This window comes from Cladophialophora psammophila (genome assembly GCF_000585535.1).
Source record: "Cladophialophora psammophila CBS 110553 chromosome Unknown aczJe-supercont1.8, whole genome shotgun sequence".
Taxonomy (NCBI): Eukaryota; Fungi; Ascomycota; class Eurotiomycetes; order Chaetothyriales; family Herpotrichiellaceae; genus Cladophialophora; species Cladophialophora psammophila.
This window is the reverse complement of record NW_006912929.1, coordinates 19,933-37,246: the sequence shown is the minus strand read 5'-3', so window position 1 is coordinate 37,246 and position 17,314 is coordinate 19,933. Positions and strand designations below refer to the sequence as shown.

At 45.3% G+C, this 17,314-nt stretch overlaps 5 protein-coding genes across 5 annotated transcripts; 2 read left to right on the top strand and 3 right to left on the bottom strand.

The window, feature by feature from the left end:
- Positions 1-5,680: 5,680 nt before the first annotated feature.
- Positions 5,681-6,031, bottom strand: A1O5_05645 (uncharacterized protein). The gene has a single exon (XM_007746244.1). The coding sequence runs from the start codon at positions 5,973-5,975 to the stop codon at positions 5,772-5,774; it is 204 nt and encodes a 67-aa protein (XP_007744434.1). The 5' UTR covers positions 5,976-6,031; the 3' UTR covers positions 5,681-5,771.
- A 3-nt stretch (positions 6,032-6,034) lies between these two features.
- Positions 6,035-8,685, bottom strand: A1O5_05644 (uncharacterized protein; the record flags this gene model as incomplete). The annotated part of the gene is made up of 2 exons (XM_007746243.1): positions 6,035-8,258; positions 8,309-8,685. 2 exons carry the CDS (start codon positions 8,683-8,685, stop codon positions 6,035-6,037), a joined length of 2,601 nt encoding a protein of 866 aa, XP_007744433.1.
- An 877-nt stretch (positions 8,686-9,562) lies between these two features.
- On the top strand, positions 9,563-11,267 carry A1O5_05643 (uncharacterized protein; the record flags this gene model as incomplete). Its single annotated transcript, XM_007746242.1, has 4 exons — positions 9,563-9,643; positions 9,697-10,550; positions 10,608-10,741; positions 10,801-11,267. 4 exons carry the CDS (start codon positions 9,563-9,565, stop codon positions 11,265-11,267), a joined length of 1,536 nt encoding a protein of 511 aa, XP_007744432.1.
- Positions 11,268-11,520: 253 nt separating this feature from the next.
- Positions 11,521-12,372, bottom strand: A1O5_05642 (uncharacterized protein; the record flags this gene model as incomplete). Its single annotated transcript, XM_007746241.1, has 1 exon — positions 11,521-12,372. The coding sequence occupies one exon, from the start codon at positions 12,370-12,372 to the stop codon at positions 11,521-11,523; it is 852 nt and encodes a 283-aa protein (XP_007744431.1).
- Positions 12,373-16,594: 4,222 nt separating this feature from the next.
- On the top strand, positions 16,595-17,088 carry A1O5_05641 (uncharacterized protein; the record flags this gene model as incomplete). The annotated part of the gene is made up of 1 exon (XM_007746240.1): positions 16,595-17,088. The coding sequence occupies exon 1, from the start codon at positions 16,762-16,764 to the stop codon at positions 17,086-17,088; it is 327 nt and encodes a 108-aa protein (XP_007744430.1). The 5' UTR covers positions 16,595-16,761.
- Positions 17,089-17,314: the final 226 nt, after the last annotated feature.

The window sequence follows — 17,314 nt, the reverse complement described above, 5'->3', positions numbered from 1 at the left end:
CATAGACCCTAGGTCTAAATACGAACTTAAACTTCGTATTTAATCACGTGACTAAAGGTTTATATTAAACCTTTAGAGAGCGATATTCCACAATTCTAAACCCAATAAGAGAGGAGAATCTACCCTCGTTGCGAGCTTCTTCTTATAGTGCTGCGGATCTACTCTCTAGGTAATAATAGAGTTAGATAATTCTTAAGCGTGCTATGTACTATCGGACGAGGTCGTTCTATAAATAGGAGAGGGAGGGATATAATAAGGCGAGGTGGCTATACTGTGATAAGCTGTGCTAAGCTGGTAGAGCGGTGGTAGAGTAAAAAAAGTTGTCTAGTTATATATTAAACCTAAATGGGCTGGCAGAGAGGGGGGTGTAGGACAGTTTACAGTGCTAGTAGTGTGCCATTTATTATAGATTGAGTAGAGTATCATGAATTCCATGGCTTTTGGCGCCGTCTACCTCTATTCTTAAGTGTTTTATTAGTTCTGTTCTGTTTCTCGATGCTACCGCTGTGCTAAATGTTCGTAGCCCTAGTCGCTGCCCTTCTGGGTGGTGTTGTCTTGTCAGTATCAACCAGAACCGCGTTCTCGATTCCCGATCTGCTGGACAGGCCTCTGTGCGTTGTTACACGTGCACGCCGAACCCTGAAGTGCTCTGTTATAATACTTCTTAAGTTTAACCGATAGTTAATATTCTTAAAGGGCCTCTAGTACCTTCGTAACGTATTCTATATATTCTTTATAGATCTTAAAGTAGATTAAGATATCGTCTAAGTAGACGATATAAAAAATATCTAAGTATTTTCTCAACGCGTTATTAATTAGTGTTTAGAATGTCGCTAGTGCATTAGTGAGTCTAAATGATATTATATAGTACTCGAATAATTCGTATCGAGTTCTAAAGGCTGTTTTTCATTCTTCGCCTTCTTTTATACGTATACGATAGTACGCGTCTCGAATATTTAGTGTTATAAAATATTACGCTCCCTAAAGCCGGTCTTAGAGCTCATTAATCCTTAGTAGTGGGTAAATATTCTTAATAGTAATATTATTTAGCTTCCGATAGTTCATATATAATCGAAGCTTTTCGTCTTTCTTTAGGATTGTGAAATATCGCCCTCTAAAGATTTAATATAAACCTTTAGTCACGTGATTAAATACGAAGTTTAAGTTCGTATTTAGACCTAGAGTCTATGAAATCACGTAACTAGTGCGATATTAACTCCGCACTCTATTAAATGATTGGTCGTACTTACTAATGTTGATTTAAAATCAACATTTTAAGGGTCTTAACTGTGAACACTTATTGTCTATATAAAGACCTTTACCCTCCCTAGGTAGATAGTTATCTTTAAGTTCTTTAATAGTCACTTACCTACCTATAAGGTTTACGATCTATATGAGCCTTACTATCTATACATTAGATAGTTCTCTAAGTCCTTCGAACAAGGATGAATAGAATAGAGTATTTTACTTCTAACTTTAATAACCTAATATAGTCTTTCGCTAAATGTTCTTTAAGATATTTTCTTAAGGCCTTTTACTCGGTTTCCGATAATGAGTATAGTGATTTAAATGTAAGGTGTTTTTCTTCTTAAAGATATATTTCATAGTTCTATAATTTATATTCTAGTAGAGCCTCGATTTCTACTTTCTTTTCGAATATAAATCTTAGTCTTTCGTATTCTAGTGAGTATTTTATTATCGTATTAATAAACACTTATACTAATCGTACCTAAACGATCTTTTTTATATATTTCTAAGCTAATTCTATCTCGGGTTTCTAGGTTTTCGCGGTGTAGTCGTAATTATTAAATCGTATCTAAGTTTCTACTTAGTTAATAATTAGGTTGTGATATTTTAACTAAGATATACCTAGTACTATATTATATTTTATATTTATAATGTCGAGGTTTAGTTCTTCTTAATGTTCGTCGATCGTAAGTCGTATTAATCGTAGCTTATACGTAAGCTCGGACATAATGGTGTCGTCGAATTCTATGATTACGTCGAATCTTAGTCTTTTAGCTTTCCATTGCGGTAGCTTTTCTACTATCTTAGTATATACTAGGTTTCTAGTATATTCTAAGTCGATTAGAATACTGACTTCTTAGTCCTCTAATATTTCTCCGAGGAATATAGGCCTAGCGTTAGACTTTATAGCTATATTTAACTTAAGTTATTAGTTCCTTCTTTCTTCTCTAGTTCTAATTAGCTATACGCTATTCTTGCTAATTTTTCAGCGCTAGCGTCTTCTAAGGGCGTATTTCTAGTGATTTAGGCGCCTTTAGTTCTTTCATTATTTTAGTTTTTTAGTTAGTAAAGGTAGTTTATTTTTTTATCTTTTAGATTAGATACTTTATATTTATACGCCGCGCATCGCGCTACCGATTCTTCATAGATTCGCTATACTTCTACGGCGATTATATTTAGTTTTTTCGATTAAAGGTAGTCGAGATACTATATATATAGATAGAGAATTAGCTATAGAGAATAAATATATATCATTCTATAGGGGAATAGTTCTTAAATACTAATATTTAGTAAAGTTTTTATAAGTCGAGATACTCTAACTCTTCGTTCTCTATAGATTCTAAGAATCGCTTAAACTTCTATCTCCGCTCTAGCTAAGATTCGGTTCGTCGTTAGTCGTATTTATATTTCTTCCTCCGGTATTTAGGCGATTACTACGATTTCTCTTATATCGTCTTCCGTAAGAGCTTATAAGAGAGTTTCTTCTGCTGAAATTATTTCTATCTCTCTCATTAGTTCTTATATTTATTAAGTTCTTATCTTAATTCTTTCTACTACTTCTTATAGAATCTATTTAAGTTCTTCTTATATAAGAGATTTTAGTTCCTCGCTAAATTACGCTTTCGGTTTCTCTTTAAGATCTAAGTTAAAATCGTACTGTAAATTAGCTATATTACACTCTCTTAGTAACTCTAAATCTAATTCCGAAATATAAATATTTAAAGCGTTCGAGTCTTCTTCTTAATGAGTATAGATGAAGTTCGGGTAACTTCTCCTTTATAAATATTCGCTGTTTTAGTAGATCCTTATACTAAATGTTATCTCTATCTCCGAAGGGGGATTTCCTAGTTCGTATACCGTGTGGCTATAATCTAGTAGTGACGAGGTACAGTAGAGATCTAAGTATATTCTTCTCGCTCAATATTTTATTCGAATGTATATACGCGTAGATATAATTACTATTAATACCGCCTTTCCACTATTAATACTTTCTTCGACTATTATCGTTTCACCTTCTACTATGTTAGCTTTAGAAGTGATCGTTGCCGTTTCCCTAGTCTTAGGTTTCTTTTCGGCGGCTACAATCTATTTTCTCTTACTTTTACAATCTTTCGCATAATGGCTTAGTTTGCCGTAGCTATAATAAGTAGATTCTTTTTCTTTTTTAGGGTCGGTCTTTTCTTTTTTATTTTCTCTATTGTTGTCGCGTCTTTTCTAGACTTAGTCTAAGTCTATAGACTGTGGTTCGTAATAAAGTTCACGCCTTTTTTAGGTATTGACTCGCTGAGCCTTTATTATATATACTCTTCTAGAGTTATGAGGTTCTTACTGACGGTATTCTTTAATATCGTTGTCTTCTTTAATAGCCGTAGCTATTTAGTCTTCTAGGAGTGTCTTTTCTAAATGTCGAAGTTCTTACTTAATTTTTACTTTTAATTCTTCTCGAAAGATAGAGATTATAATGTTATCTTACTACCTAAGCGCTACGTTTAGCGTTCGAAACTTAGTTGCGTATTCCTAAATAGACTTAGTCTATCGAAGACTCACTATCTTCTTTTAAACTTTCTTTTTCTCGTCTTTTATCTCGAACATTAGTTTCACTATATCTTTGAACTTCGTAAATATAGTAAATAAGTTAATCGTCTTATCTTCTCAATTATCTAGTTCGTTCTCTATATAATCTTTTATAAATGATCGAAGCTACGCTTCGGTATCTCCTTCGAAGTAGCTTCTTATAAAGAGGATCTTTTAAAGATCGTTTTGAAAGTTAGTAGAGTTTATTAGGATATATATATCTACGTAGTGAATAAAGAGTATAAGTTTAAATTTCACTCCGTTGAAGAGTTTAGATAAATTTTTAATCTTTTCTTTACTAACTAAAATTAGTATATCTCTAGACGAGCCTACCGTATTATAAGCGTAGACTAATAGTGCAGCACTAGTCGTAGTTCTTAGTGTACTAAGTGTAGATCTTAGAGTGTCTATAGTAGTTAATATTGTATCGTTGAGTAATAGTCGTACGGTTTGTCGGGTAAGTAGTTCGTCGGTCGACGAGATAGGTCGGACGAGTCTTCCCTAACTACTCATAGGGATTATTCTTCATAATAAGGGTGATAGCTAAAGTGTTAGAGATCCTACTGAGGCTTAACTAGGTTAGGGTTCCTAGTAATAATTTAAATAGTATGAACTAATTAGGAAGAATATAAGATATAAACAGTCACTTATCACTAAGAACTATATAGTTCAATAGATAATATGAGTTAGCTACGAAGAGAGTGTAAGCTATCTAGGGGTAATGAGGGTGTATATATAATGCTTATACTCTGTGCGCTCTGTGCGCTCTATGCGCTCTGCTAGTAGAGCTCACAGAGCTAACAGAGCCAGCAGGGCATGTCACGTGACTCAGCCTTACTCTCTCGCGGACCCTTCCATGTGGCCAATGAATGTAGTGAGCCGCTCCCGTGTAGCCCACGACCGGTCCCTTCTAAGGCTGTGTCTAACACTCAGGGTGGAAGGAGCAAGTAAGAAAGGGACGCCGTAATGGCAAGGGATTGGCTGTAATAGCTCAATCAATGACTAGCTAGTGCAGCTATCTGTTTGTTGGTGGGCTATCTCTAAGGAGCGAAGAGGAAGAGGGAGAGTGGGTTTAGAGAAGATTAAATAGCTCTCGGTACACCTTTCTCATTCCTAAGCTAGCGGTCGAACCTTCCCTAATACACCTTCCCGTCCAGCAGTGTCTACACGTGACATAGAACTAGGAGCTAGACCCTAATGGGCTTAGCCCGCCTGGGAGTTTGAAAATCAATCAATCAATCTGTTGTACACAGAATGAGAGTGGATTCATCTTGTTGATTGTGTTCCGTCCCCCTGGCTATTCAGAGAGACTCTGTCTGTTTATATACACTTTGGCCTGTGCTCGGAAGGCCGTTCCTGAAACCTCCTATTCCGTCGCCATGCTCTCGCAGATCGGCGAGAACAACGGTGTGGCGCTGTTGGTGAAACAGCTAGCGTCTTAGATGGTTTGCCACAGTAGCTACCTTGAGACCCTGTCAACACAATCAATCACTCCTGACGAGCTTGATACATCGGTGGTTACGGTACGTGTTGTGTGGCGCTAATTTTCCCGTCATATAACCGATAATGGCACCCCGCTTGTATACGACGTGGCCAGCTGTTTTTGCGACGGCTTGCAGACCGCCACCTTGCCCTCGTATCCTCGGATTCGAGGCTGTGCCTCGTGACGGACTCAGATGCACTCACACTTGCTCCAAGTGCACAGGTCGCACGGGCGTTCGGCGGAAGGAGGTAAAATCGTCGGCACGTCCATGCGTGTCAAGTTCATTACCGGCAAGGGGTGTCGGATAGCTGCTTTTGATGAGTCCCAGTTGGTCGTTTATTCCTCTTCCACGTCAGAGTGGCCGGCAATCTAGACCGTCTCGTCCCTGTGCACATTCTTGTGTCGGCGCAAGTTGGAACAACCGAGAAGTGTCGTCCACAACCCTCAACATCGCATGCAAAAGGCCTTACGCCCGTGTGGCCGTATATGTGTCTGCAAGGAACTTGGGCATGTGAAGCGCTTGTTGCAAACCTTGCATTTGTGCTTCTTTTGTGCGTTGGCGGACATTTTGGATGAAAACAGTCCCATCATAGACTGAGGTGCCAGCGGTCTCCCCGGAGCTCTCAACATCTGAGCGAGGCGGGGAAGCGTCCGAGAGGCAGTTATCCATTCATAACCAGCGTCTGATGCTGCTGGGCTATAATCTATAACTGAATCGGTTACAGATTTTCAGTCGTGCTGGACCAGTGTTAGATCCATCCCTTCCATTGCCGGGAATAGGGTTTTGAGGACAGAAAGTTGGTCAGAGCGTCCAGTGTTGACGTAGATGTTCGCAAGTTGTTTCACAACGACAGCCGTTCGAGGATCATCTTTGCAGAATCCATTCTCCTGCGTAATCTTGCGCAGTATCTTCGTGCAGTTCTTCTCGGCTTCCTCCAGCCGACCAGAGCAAATCTGCACATGGATGTACCCAGACATGGTTTGAATCCAGTCAGGATGGTCATCTTTGATGTGAGAGAGCATTTCGAGAAGGAACTTTTCAGCATCATACCATCTCCCGCACAGCACATATGCTCGAGCAAGATTGCCCTTGGTCATGTTCATTCCAACATGTTCCTTCCCAAGTGTGCGTTCTACCACCGGTATCAATTCTGTCAGCATGTTTGCGGCTTGTAATGGCCGGCCACGCTCACAAAGAACCTTTGATAGATCGTTCACCGACCACAGAGTGTACGCATGTTCTTCCCCAAGTACTTGCTTGCGTGCTTCAAGGACGTTGGCCACAAGTCGTTCCGCAACACCAAGGCGCTCTTTACGTGCACAAAAACACATTCCGAGTTCGTTTCTTGCCATGAGCGTGTCCGGATGGTTCTGGCCAAAAAGTTTCTTCCTCTTCAGTAGCACGGACAATAATAACTTGTGCGCTTTCCCCAGATCTCCAGCATGGAGGTATGTACGACCTAAGTTGAACATTGCGTTTAGTGTTCGAGGATCATCTGGACCGATCCTTCTCACCAAGCCGTTCACAGCGCGCTCGCCGGTCCTTTTGGAGAGATTTCTTCTCCCTGCCAGCCACAGTGTTTGGGTAAGGTCATCCAGCGCGATACAATAGGTGATGTGATCCGGCGTCCATGGCGGCGCCCAGTACACAACAGATGGCCTTGACCACCATCGCGCGTTAAGGATTTGTAGTTGGACATCGAGGGCCGCCTCCACCTTGAAGAGATTCCAATATATGTGAGATAGGCTGCGCTGAGCCCTTAGAGAATCTTCGTGCGTTCTGCCCAGTGTTCGAATTCTGTACTCGATGATTTTACTCTGTAATCCGAGAGCTGGCTTCCAGAGGCCACTTTCTGCGTATACCCATGCAAACCTCTCCATTTGGTCCGCCCTTTCACTCGTTTGCGGGAACGACGGAGTGTGAATTTCAAGCATCTGCAGGCATGATTCAATATGAGGCAAAAGAAGCCTTCGAAACCTTCGTCCAGACGCTTCAAGATTCGGGGAGATGCATCGGACCAGAAGCCTGATGGCACAATCAAGCCAGCTGACTAGTTGCTTTCCATCGGACAACCTAGTCCTGGCCCATCTATGAATGACAGGGTGCAGTGAGCATACTTCGCGCTCCGCATCATGGTCAATGATCGAGTAGTCACACAGGACTCCGATGGCCCGTCTAAGCCGTGTCTGTGCTTCTTCAGAACGACTCGAATCAAGTCGAAGAAGATCCGGCAGTAAAATTCCTGAAGAGGAACCGCTCTCGCTCTCTGCCCATGAAACATGAAAGATGTGCTCGGATATCGAACCGAAATGCAGAAACGCGAATATGTGCATCAAGACAACCGCGTCCTTATACTCGACAGATTCCCGCTTCTCAATTCTTCTGAAAGGTATCTCCCAAGTAGTGATGACGTCGGCCTCTTCAGCACTTATGGACTTCGGGGAACTGAGCAGGCGATGGCGGTAACCAAGGTAAAAGTGGAGATATTTCTCAAGAGTGTAGACCTTGCGACGAATTGTTGCTCCTGCGTGATCCAATGCTATAGCGAGGTAGCCTAGTTCGGCGGCAATCCTCTGGGCCAGGGTGCGTTTAGTTGAGCCCGTCTCACTTGCTTGATCGCTCGGATACGCCGACCTGAGCAGGAGGGTTATAGCTTCCTCAGGATCCAAGCCCTGAAGCCGGAAAGAACCAGCTGTAGCATAGATGGTCACGTTTGGATTGCGCGTCGTGATGAGAACATGCCCATGCACCCCGGCAGGAATAAACTCTGAAATGTCCAATTCAGGATCGTCGGCATTGTCAAGCACTAACAGCCACGGCTTGGTGGATTGGGATAACCAATACTTGCCGGCTGAAAAGGTAGAGCCTTTGCCTGCTTGTTGTCCTAGCAACGCGAAGCCAGCTTCCGCGTTCTCACGGGAGCTGGCATCGATCCAGAAGATGCCCCAGTAACTAAGAGGTGCTGTCAGATGCAGTTCCAATGCAGTACCATGGCAGGTTACCTTGATCGATTCGCTTCCGCGTATCTTAGGCAGAATTGAGTTTTTCCAGAACCTCCTAATCCGTAGATGGCCACAATCATGTGCTTGCCATCATCAACCTGCACGGCATCAGGATTAAGTTTTTCCTTAACTCTATCTGCCAGTAGCTGTCTTCCGACGAATTGAGGACGGGAGCAACGAGGTACGCAGTACAGTTCATTCAAGCCGTACGCATCTGCTTCTCTTGAAAGGGACGGCTCCAACCAACGTCGAGCTACAGGAGTCTCAGCAACACCGGAGAATTCCGAAGTGCTTTTTGCACTGCAAGAGTAGTAATTGTTCCCGAAATGCACTCTGCTTTCATTGATGAGATTCCGCTCAAACGACTGGCCAGCCATGCCGAAATCATACCAACACTTTGTAGGGAAGATTTGGTGTATTGGTGTGCTGGATAGAACGACGTTGAGCGAGAAGGACAAAGAGCGATTCCCTGAGGAACGTACTTGGGAGCGTGGGGACTGAGCCATCGTTCCGCTTGGGCCGTTCCGCGTGCTACAGAGAGCTAAAAATGATCACGGCGCTTAACATTCTTAGGTGTCGTTGGAGGTCAGCTCCTACTGTGGGGCTTTGAAGTTTCACCAGACGCACTGCGGGTCTATCATTTCACGGGTACTGGGTACAGGAACTGCCAAGCCTCGGCATGAAGTATCATCACTCTGCAATCTCTTACTTCGGGACACGCAAGGATCTCTGCTCGTTAGGCAGCCTCCAGATCGCGTTGCTCTTTCGCCGGCTGCCATCGTCGCCCACAAGCACTTCGACGCCGGCAAGTTAACGAGTTCCAGCCAAAGAGAGCTACTCACCGCTTAGAGCTCGACGTTCTAAGTTTCGATATTTTGCTTCCCGCCTTGCAAAATTTGATGACATTGTTTTGTGGTTGATTGTCTCTTATAGATAGTAACAGGCAGGATGGGCTGGTTATGATTGCCACGCTGGACACTTCGAAACTGGCCGTGCTTTCTGAGCTCTTTTTGATTGGGGGTAGAAGAGCCGAGCGGGGTGATTGTTACACGACAAGTGACATTGCGGACCTACGACCCCAAGGAGCCAGGGGCCAATGGCGCTAACGCGCCACACCGAAACCAAATCAGCCGTCCTCAGCGCTCAGGGCTTTTGATATCTCTCAGTCGCTCTCAGTTTCCACCTACTTCCTATTCTTCCGTTGCTGCTGTGTTTTCCACCTCTTGATCGATATTACGCTGTGCCATGTGGACAATGTCCTCACTTTTCATAGCTTTGGGATGGATATTCGCATTTTATGTTTATCATGCCATCAACATTTTCAAGCAACGTCGTGTAAGTGTGTTCAGCGCTTGGATCCAGCTACGAAATTCCTGATTCCTCTGCAGTATGATATGCAAATGGGGGTGGCTCGTGGGTGTCAACCACCTCCAAGGCTGTTGAATCAGAGACCGTTTGGTTTGGACCGCCTCGAGCAAATATTCAGGGCGGACAGCGAATCTCGCCTGATGGAGCTGTTTTTATTTCATTTCAGGTTTTGGGGCACAACCCTCGAGCAAGTATTTCTTGGCTCCCAGGCTTTTGGAACAATAGAACCAGCGAATCTTGAAGCTATTCTGAGCACCCAGTTTGAAGACTGGGGCATGGGCCCAAGACGAAAAGTCATGTTCCCTTTTTTTGGAGACGGCATATTCACCCAGGAAGGTGCTGACTGGAAACATTCGCGCGAAATGCTGAGGCCCCAGCTTGTGTTTAAGCAGTACGAAGATCTGGAAGTGTTTCGAGAACCGGTCGCCAATCTTCTGGAAGCGTTGCCTGCAAACGGAGTTGTCGATCTCCAACCGTTCTTCTTCCGGTTGACCTTAGATGTGACCACAGCATTCTTGTTTGGAGAGTCCGTACACTCCCTAGAAAGGCTTGGGACACCAGGAGAATCTGAATTCGCCAGTGCATTCAACACAGCTCAAGACTTCATTGCGAAAAGGATGAGACTACAGGACCTCTATTGGCTTGTGGGTGGAAGAAAATTTCGGCAAGCCTGCAGTGATGTTCACCGCTTTGCAGACCAGATCATTGATCAAAATCTGTCCAGAGACTCGAAGCGCATTGAAGGACAAAAGAAATATGTGTTTCTTGACTTCCTTGCCAGAAATACCCCAGATCGGAAGGCATTGCGAAGCCAAATCATAAACATCTTGGTTGCCGGCAGAGATACTACCGCATGCCTCATCTCCTGGACACTGTGAGTGGGCATGCAAAGGCCCGTCCAATTGCCCGATCAGGCTAACAAGAATTGCAGCTTCCTTCTCGTGCGACACCCCAATGTCATGGACAAACTAAGATCAGAGATCGCATGCATCTTCGACAGCAGAGCGGAGGTTACACGATCGGAGCTGAGAAAAATGAACTACTTGCAAAATGTCTTAAAAGAGAGTAAGACCCTATGGTATCAGCCGTATTTCCGCCAATCCCATCCTGACTTGCAAATGCAGCTCTCAGACTTTATCCTTCTGTTCCGGTGAACTCTCGGACAGCTCTGAAGACCACTGTCCTCCCGGTTGGTGGCGGGCCGGATCACAAATCGCCAGTGCTTGTACCTAGAGGGGCTTCAGTTGCATACAGCGTGTACTCAATGCATAGACGGCCTGACTTCTACGGAATGGATGCAGAAGTATTTCGGCCCGAGCGATGGGAGGAACATATGCCCCTTAATGACGATCCAACCAATGCAAAATGGGGGTATCTTCCCTTCAATGGTGGGCCGCGAACATGCCTGGGATTGGATTTTGGCCTGACCGAGGCGGCATATACTATCGTGCATCTGATTCAGAGGTTCCCTGTGATTAGATTACCCCCCGGAGAGAAGGTGGAGTTAATTGGCGTCGAGAAGCAGACGATGACTCTAGTGGTTTCAATAACCGAGGGGTGCAAGGTTGAGGTGAGCAGAGATCAGAAATGAAAGCATCATAAGCCTACCATCCCCAAACGAAACCCCAAACCTCCCATTGGGCTCCAGAGTACTAGTTCCGTAGGCCCACCAGGTGTGGACAGTGATGTTCCACGAGCACGTTGACGGAGAGCAGAAGTTGAGACCTCTGTACACAAAAAGATGGAAATTTTTCGGAAGGGTGGAGAGATCGGTCTACCACCTTAGCGATGCGGTTGTGAATCTCATGGTCAGACTATACTGCATCGCCGATGGTCTTGTTTCCTTAGTCGTCGAGCACACTCTTCCCTCCGAATTTATTCCCATAGTGCACTCTTGAACTGCCCTGTGCAGTGTTTCCGCCATATCTGTGCCCAGCTCCAGTGCCAGTTACTCCGACCGCATGTTCATCCCCATACCTGACTCGAGCACCCTCCATGGCCATGTTGTCTCTAAAAGTGTGACCACTTTGGCTTGCAATTGCCTGCTGCACGGAATCTTGAAGTTGCTGATCGACCCCTTCAGCCGCTTCTTCCAAAGCATCAAGACGGCGCTCTTCCTTCAATTCTTCAGCCTCTTGAGCACTTAGCTGCTGCTGACGATCCTGGATGGCTGGAAAGAGCTCCACTAAGGCATCAACAAGTGCTGTGACATCTTCGATCAGCCTGCGGAAGTTTTTCTCCTCGTACAACGCCCAAGCCGCTTTCCGTACGAAGCTGCTTCGTTTCTGGCGCTTGAGGGCTAGTTCTCGCATCTTTTTGTGTATCGATAAGATGTCGGGCTCAAGCTCGTCGTCAGCATTGTATACGGCTAGCTCGTCGCCGGTAGCCTTTGCCTTGTATTTTTCCGAGACTCTTTCTGCGTCGGCAAACAACTCGATGATCTCCCCCAAAATCTCTCCAACCTTCTGAGCTTTTTTTGTAGTGTCAATAGCCGCCTGGTAGCAGTCTGAAGAGTTGTTCACAGCCTCTGCCCACCGGGACAGGCGGAGCTTCACGACATCGAGCCTCAAAAGGGAGCGTTGGTAGTTTTTCCCGAAGTTGCGACCTATTTGGACGTATTCGAAACAATCGACACAGTTAGTAAAGAGACCGGCGACGCTCACAGCGCCAATGACCAGTCCGGCTGCTTCTGCCATCCTATTTCGCTTGGAGAGGTGAGACCGAAGGAGAGGGCCGCTGAGGCGTGTATTGGCAAAACAACAACTTTGGGATGAATACACCCTTGTGTTCAAAGGGAGAAGATCGAATTGTTGTGATGTCTCAGCGTTGTTGTTTTGATCTACAAGTGGTTTTGATAGGATCACTTGTCTAGCGTCATGCTTCTGGATGCGCAGGGAACCGTTGACGCGCTCACTAGCCTCCGTCTAGGCTAGTAATAAGCTCGCGGGGTGACGGCAACTGCGCCCATTCCACCGATTTTACCAACAGTGCATATCTGCGCCTGAGACATCAAGGAATTTGCGGTCCTGGACCAAGACTTGGATAGGACGGTATGGTCTCTTCATTCGTTGGTGAAGTAGCTAACCATGGTTAACAGGCACACTAGAATGCCTTTGCTTCTCCGCTCCTCGGTAGAGTTCTCCGCTGGACGACTTGCGGACGTGGTTACGGCAGAGCGGATGTCATGGTTGACTTCTGAATGATGAGTTTTCCACTGCCTTGAAAGCCAGAATTTCTCTCACCGGTTCCTCGTATGCCGTTGTTGCCTCGCGCCCTCCACCCAACCCATCCTTCGCATCTACGCTGGGCCAATCGCCCGCTGCGACACCACAAATTCCGACGGCTCATAAAGTCCACTTTCTGAGCCCGGCAGCCAACATGCTGTCTGCAGTAGCCTCTTTCGACTTGTCCTGCGCGTAGGACCTTCCATCTCAGAGTCGATCCGATTTCATTAACAACTACCCAAGCACGATGCCGTTCAACACCCTCATCATCAGCCAGTCCTTCGATGCCCGCGCCGGATATGGCCATCACCCTTACCACGCCCCAAACAAACACGCTAACAATGCTCTTATTCTGAGGTCCATCTTCACAATGTGAATAAGAGTTGCATACCTTTTTTATGTCATTAACTCTGGTCGTTGCGCTTTCTGGTGCTTCATCCGTCCAGCATGTCATAGTCCAGTGTAACAATGGCGTAATCCTGAATCGACGGTAATGGTTAGGCTTGCTGCGCGATTTCTGACAACACTGATTATCTCAAGGTTGGCCAGTTGTAATACCATAGGCAAGAGGACTTACACATTTCCATGCCCTGCTAACTCAAATCCGCCTTCATCATCTTGCAGTCTGAGGACGGGGCTTGGCCGTCGCAGAGGAACGACTATCTGAAAGAGAAGTCCTGCAATTGCTTTCTCGTCTTTAATGGATAGAGTGTCTGTTCTTGTTGCATTTCGCGCGTATATTTGAAGCAATTGAGCTCGAGGGAAACAACCTTGCACAATGAAGTCAAGAACCCGCAGTTTTTGAGCTTGAATCATACTTGATGTAGCCGATATCCTCCCGACCCTCTTGCTTGCAATTTCCTGTGGTAGGAGACTCCTTCGCTTAATATGAATATAACCACCATCTTGTGGTAACGAAAACAGCACCTGAGCAGTCCGTCGCTCAATATCCTCGCTGCCGCTCACCGTCCAGATATTCTGCAATGTGACATATCCCCATTTGCTGTAAAGCTCACGCGCCTGTTGTAGATGGGCCTCCGATAGTCCTACACTGCACTCCGCCTCACTCAAAATGATTGTGTTGTGATCGGGCATTTTTCCACGGCTGCTTAAGGAGGAGTAACACCGAAAAGACCTTCCCAGGGGGTTTCCCCCGCCGCTAAGAACTTTATGGAGGGCTGATAAAGTTGACTTCACATCGACGACAAAAAAATCGTCTTCGAAGTCCGACATGCAAAAAGGCATGGCTGTGAACGCGTCGCCTGCGAGACACGGTTCGGTATGACATTTACGCTGACATAGATTGTCCGTCTAGCCTAGGGCGGCCCTTTCAAAGTTCAAAGAACAGCCCTCATTGTTCGCAGGTGTCTCGGTGTCATACACGGAATAGGAGTGGTTCTATCTGATTGATTGTGTCTTGTCTCTCTGGCTACTCAGAGAGACTCTGCTTGTTTATATACACTTTGGCCTGTGCTCTGAAGGTCGTTCCTGAAACATCTTATTCCGTCGTCTGCTATCGCAGATGGGCGAGAGCAACGGTGTTGGGGTAAGTGGTGAGACAGCGAGCGTCCCAGGTGGTTTGCCACAGTGGCGATCTCGCGATCCTGTCAACGCTCGGACTCTGTCACGGCGGCTCAAGGCCGGTTGTTTGCTGTCCACCCTGCACGTCATCTGCCAATTTGAACAGATCTTTGCACGCTGTTAGGACTGCTACAAACTCAACACGAATCCTTACCTAAATGGCGTGTATCCATGCTGGAGATCGTGTCGCTTCCTACTATCCACTTGTGCTCGCCAGACAATTCTGCCTGAGTACCCAATTGTGAATGGATAGCAAGACAGACAGGGAGCTTTGAAAACAATTTTACAGTCTTTCCTTGACGAACTACTAGATCACCTTCAAGTATTTCGCAGTCGACTTCCCACTCTGTGGTCAGCCTCTTCAGCTGAGAAGGAGTCATAATGACCGCAATTTGCTGACTCAAATCAGCGACAACACTTGTCTCTTAGCATTCAGCGCATACCATTTCAGCACGACTGTCAGTATCGGCAGCGTACTCAAACTCAGCAGCATGTTGAGTGATCCAATGCCTATTCATACTACTCTTCCACAATACTTTCCGAGATTTTGATTGAATGGGTTTTTGCAGAATAAAAAAACGGTCTCTGAAAGAAATCATCATGTTCTTTGTCTCGAGTTTTCAAGTTGTTGAAGTGGTTGCGAAGCTTGGCCGTTGGATCTGATGGTGGAAGCGAAGTATGCGAAACTGCAGGAAGGAGCTGGACACGGCAAAGTATACTTTGACGTGTGGACCATATTAAAGTATAGTCCTAGATGATTACGTCGAATTTAATCATGAATAAACTAACAGACTTGCCGGTGAAACACAAAGAGGTTGGTAAACCTCATATATACCCCCGAATATGGCGATAAATCTGCTAAAGCATCTACCGTCACTGGATGGAGGCAGCCAGTGTAGAGGGGGCGTACCTCCGAATCCGGCCCAATGGGGTCCTAGGCTCCAATGGCACGTCTATGAATAGGAGGCGGGAAGTGTTACGAAGCAGACATTTTAAGGAGCCTAAGAAGTCTAAGAGAGTAAATTTACTGAGAAATGCGTCAAGATAAGAGAGTAATCTAAAGTAACCTAGCTATTACGGATTCGACTAAACATCGGAACAACGAACGACCGATACATCAGAGTATAGTGTTTAAGCTGCTGTCGTACACCTAACTAGGTTAGGTTCCTCAGTAATAGATTATCAGGGACCTACGCAACATAGTAGGTATCACTAAGTCTTTAACTTAGCGAGTACTAACGCTATTAAATTAATAATGTAACAAGGCAAAGTGGCTGCGCTGTGATGGGCTGTGCTGGGCTGGTAGAGCGGTGGCAGGGAGGAAAAGTTGTCTGGTCACATGTCAAACCAAAATGGGCTGGCAGAGAAGGGGGTGCGGAACAGTTTACAGTGCTGGTAGCGTGCCATTCATTACAGTTTGGGAAGAGTATCATGAATTCTATGGCTTTTTGGCGCCGTCTACCTAATTCCTGAGTGTTTTATCAGTTCTGTCCTATTCCTCGATGCTGCCGCGGTGATAGGTGTTCGTAGCCCTAGCCGCTGCCCCTCTGGGTGGTGTTGGTGGTGTTGTTTTGTCAGTATCAACCAGAAACGCGTTCTCGATTCCCGATCTGCTGGACAGGCCTCTGTGCGTTGTTGCACGTGCATGCCAAACCCTGAAGTGCTCTGTTACAATACCGCGCCTATTATTTCTTCCATAGGCTCGTGCCATCTAAAGCTCTACATCAAGAGTACTTCGTATAGTCTGCCTTATTGGCTCCGGAAGAACCCACTAGCGGCTAAGGAGCCCCGGAACTATTGAAAGGATCGCGAGTGGTTTGTTTGCTGCAGACGCTGATTGAACCCTCGGAAGCCTTGTGTCCCGAAATAATGTCGACTATTCCGCGAAGGCACTGGTAATTGCATGTTAGTGGGATTTCAGATAGGTTGTTTCACGCTTAAGCCGCTCTAACGTCTTCTCATTCTTCCTGGCCCTTCGATTTATTTATCCGACGATCTTGATATGATGACACAAAGCTTATATAAGCACAGTATAATCAAGGTCTGTATCCCATTCCATTGCCAGCCCCCCAGCTACTCGTAACCACGCCAAATATTTTGCTGTCACAAGCCATCAACACTTCCGTTGTTGTTTTCGTTACAGTATGGTGGCAATATTATGTCGGAAATTCAGTGCGAATCTACACTTGTTTGCGATCAGGATCAAAGACTTTCAAGGCGCACCTAGCAAGGTGGTTGGCAGTTAGGAGTCTCTTGGTACTAGTCACTTATGACTAAATTATGCCAAAATTTCGATCTAGCGCTCAGGCAGCTGCTGGGCAGTGTGATGGTGGTTCTACAGATCGGGAATATGGTATCCAATGGCACACGATGACCTGGAATGACTCAAGCGGTAGGCTCGACTCTCTAAACAAACAACATTTTGTACCAAAATCCACTAAGACCGGAGCGATCGCTATGAGTGATCCGAATGCTGGCTCAATGGCACCGTCGAATCCTGCTGGATTTCCTGACAAGAGCACTGCGGGCGACAAGGCTGGCGCAGCTATCTTGACTCTGCTTACCGCTGCTATTATCATCGGGGGCGTTGTTTTATTACTAACTTAACAAGGGGAGGTTGTTGTGTGATTACCGTTAAATGCATACCTACCTTGACTGAAAACCGATTACGTTGGGAACCCGAACTTGAAAGTAAAACTCTCGTGATGGTTTTAACTTTGTCTGTGCAACTTTTTCTTACATCTCACTTATAGCCAGTATAGACCGGTATATTCATGGCTGTATTGCGTTGGTTTCTGGTGACGTAGAAGCGTGTTTCTATATGCCAACTCCG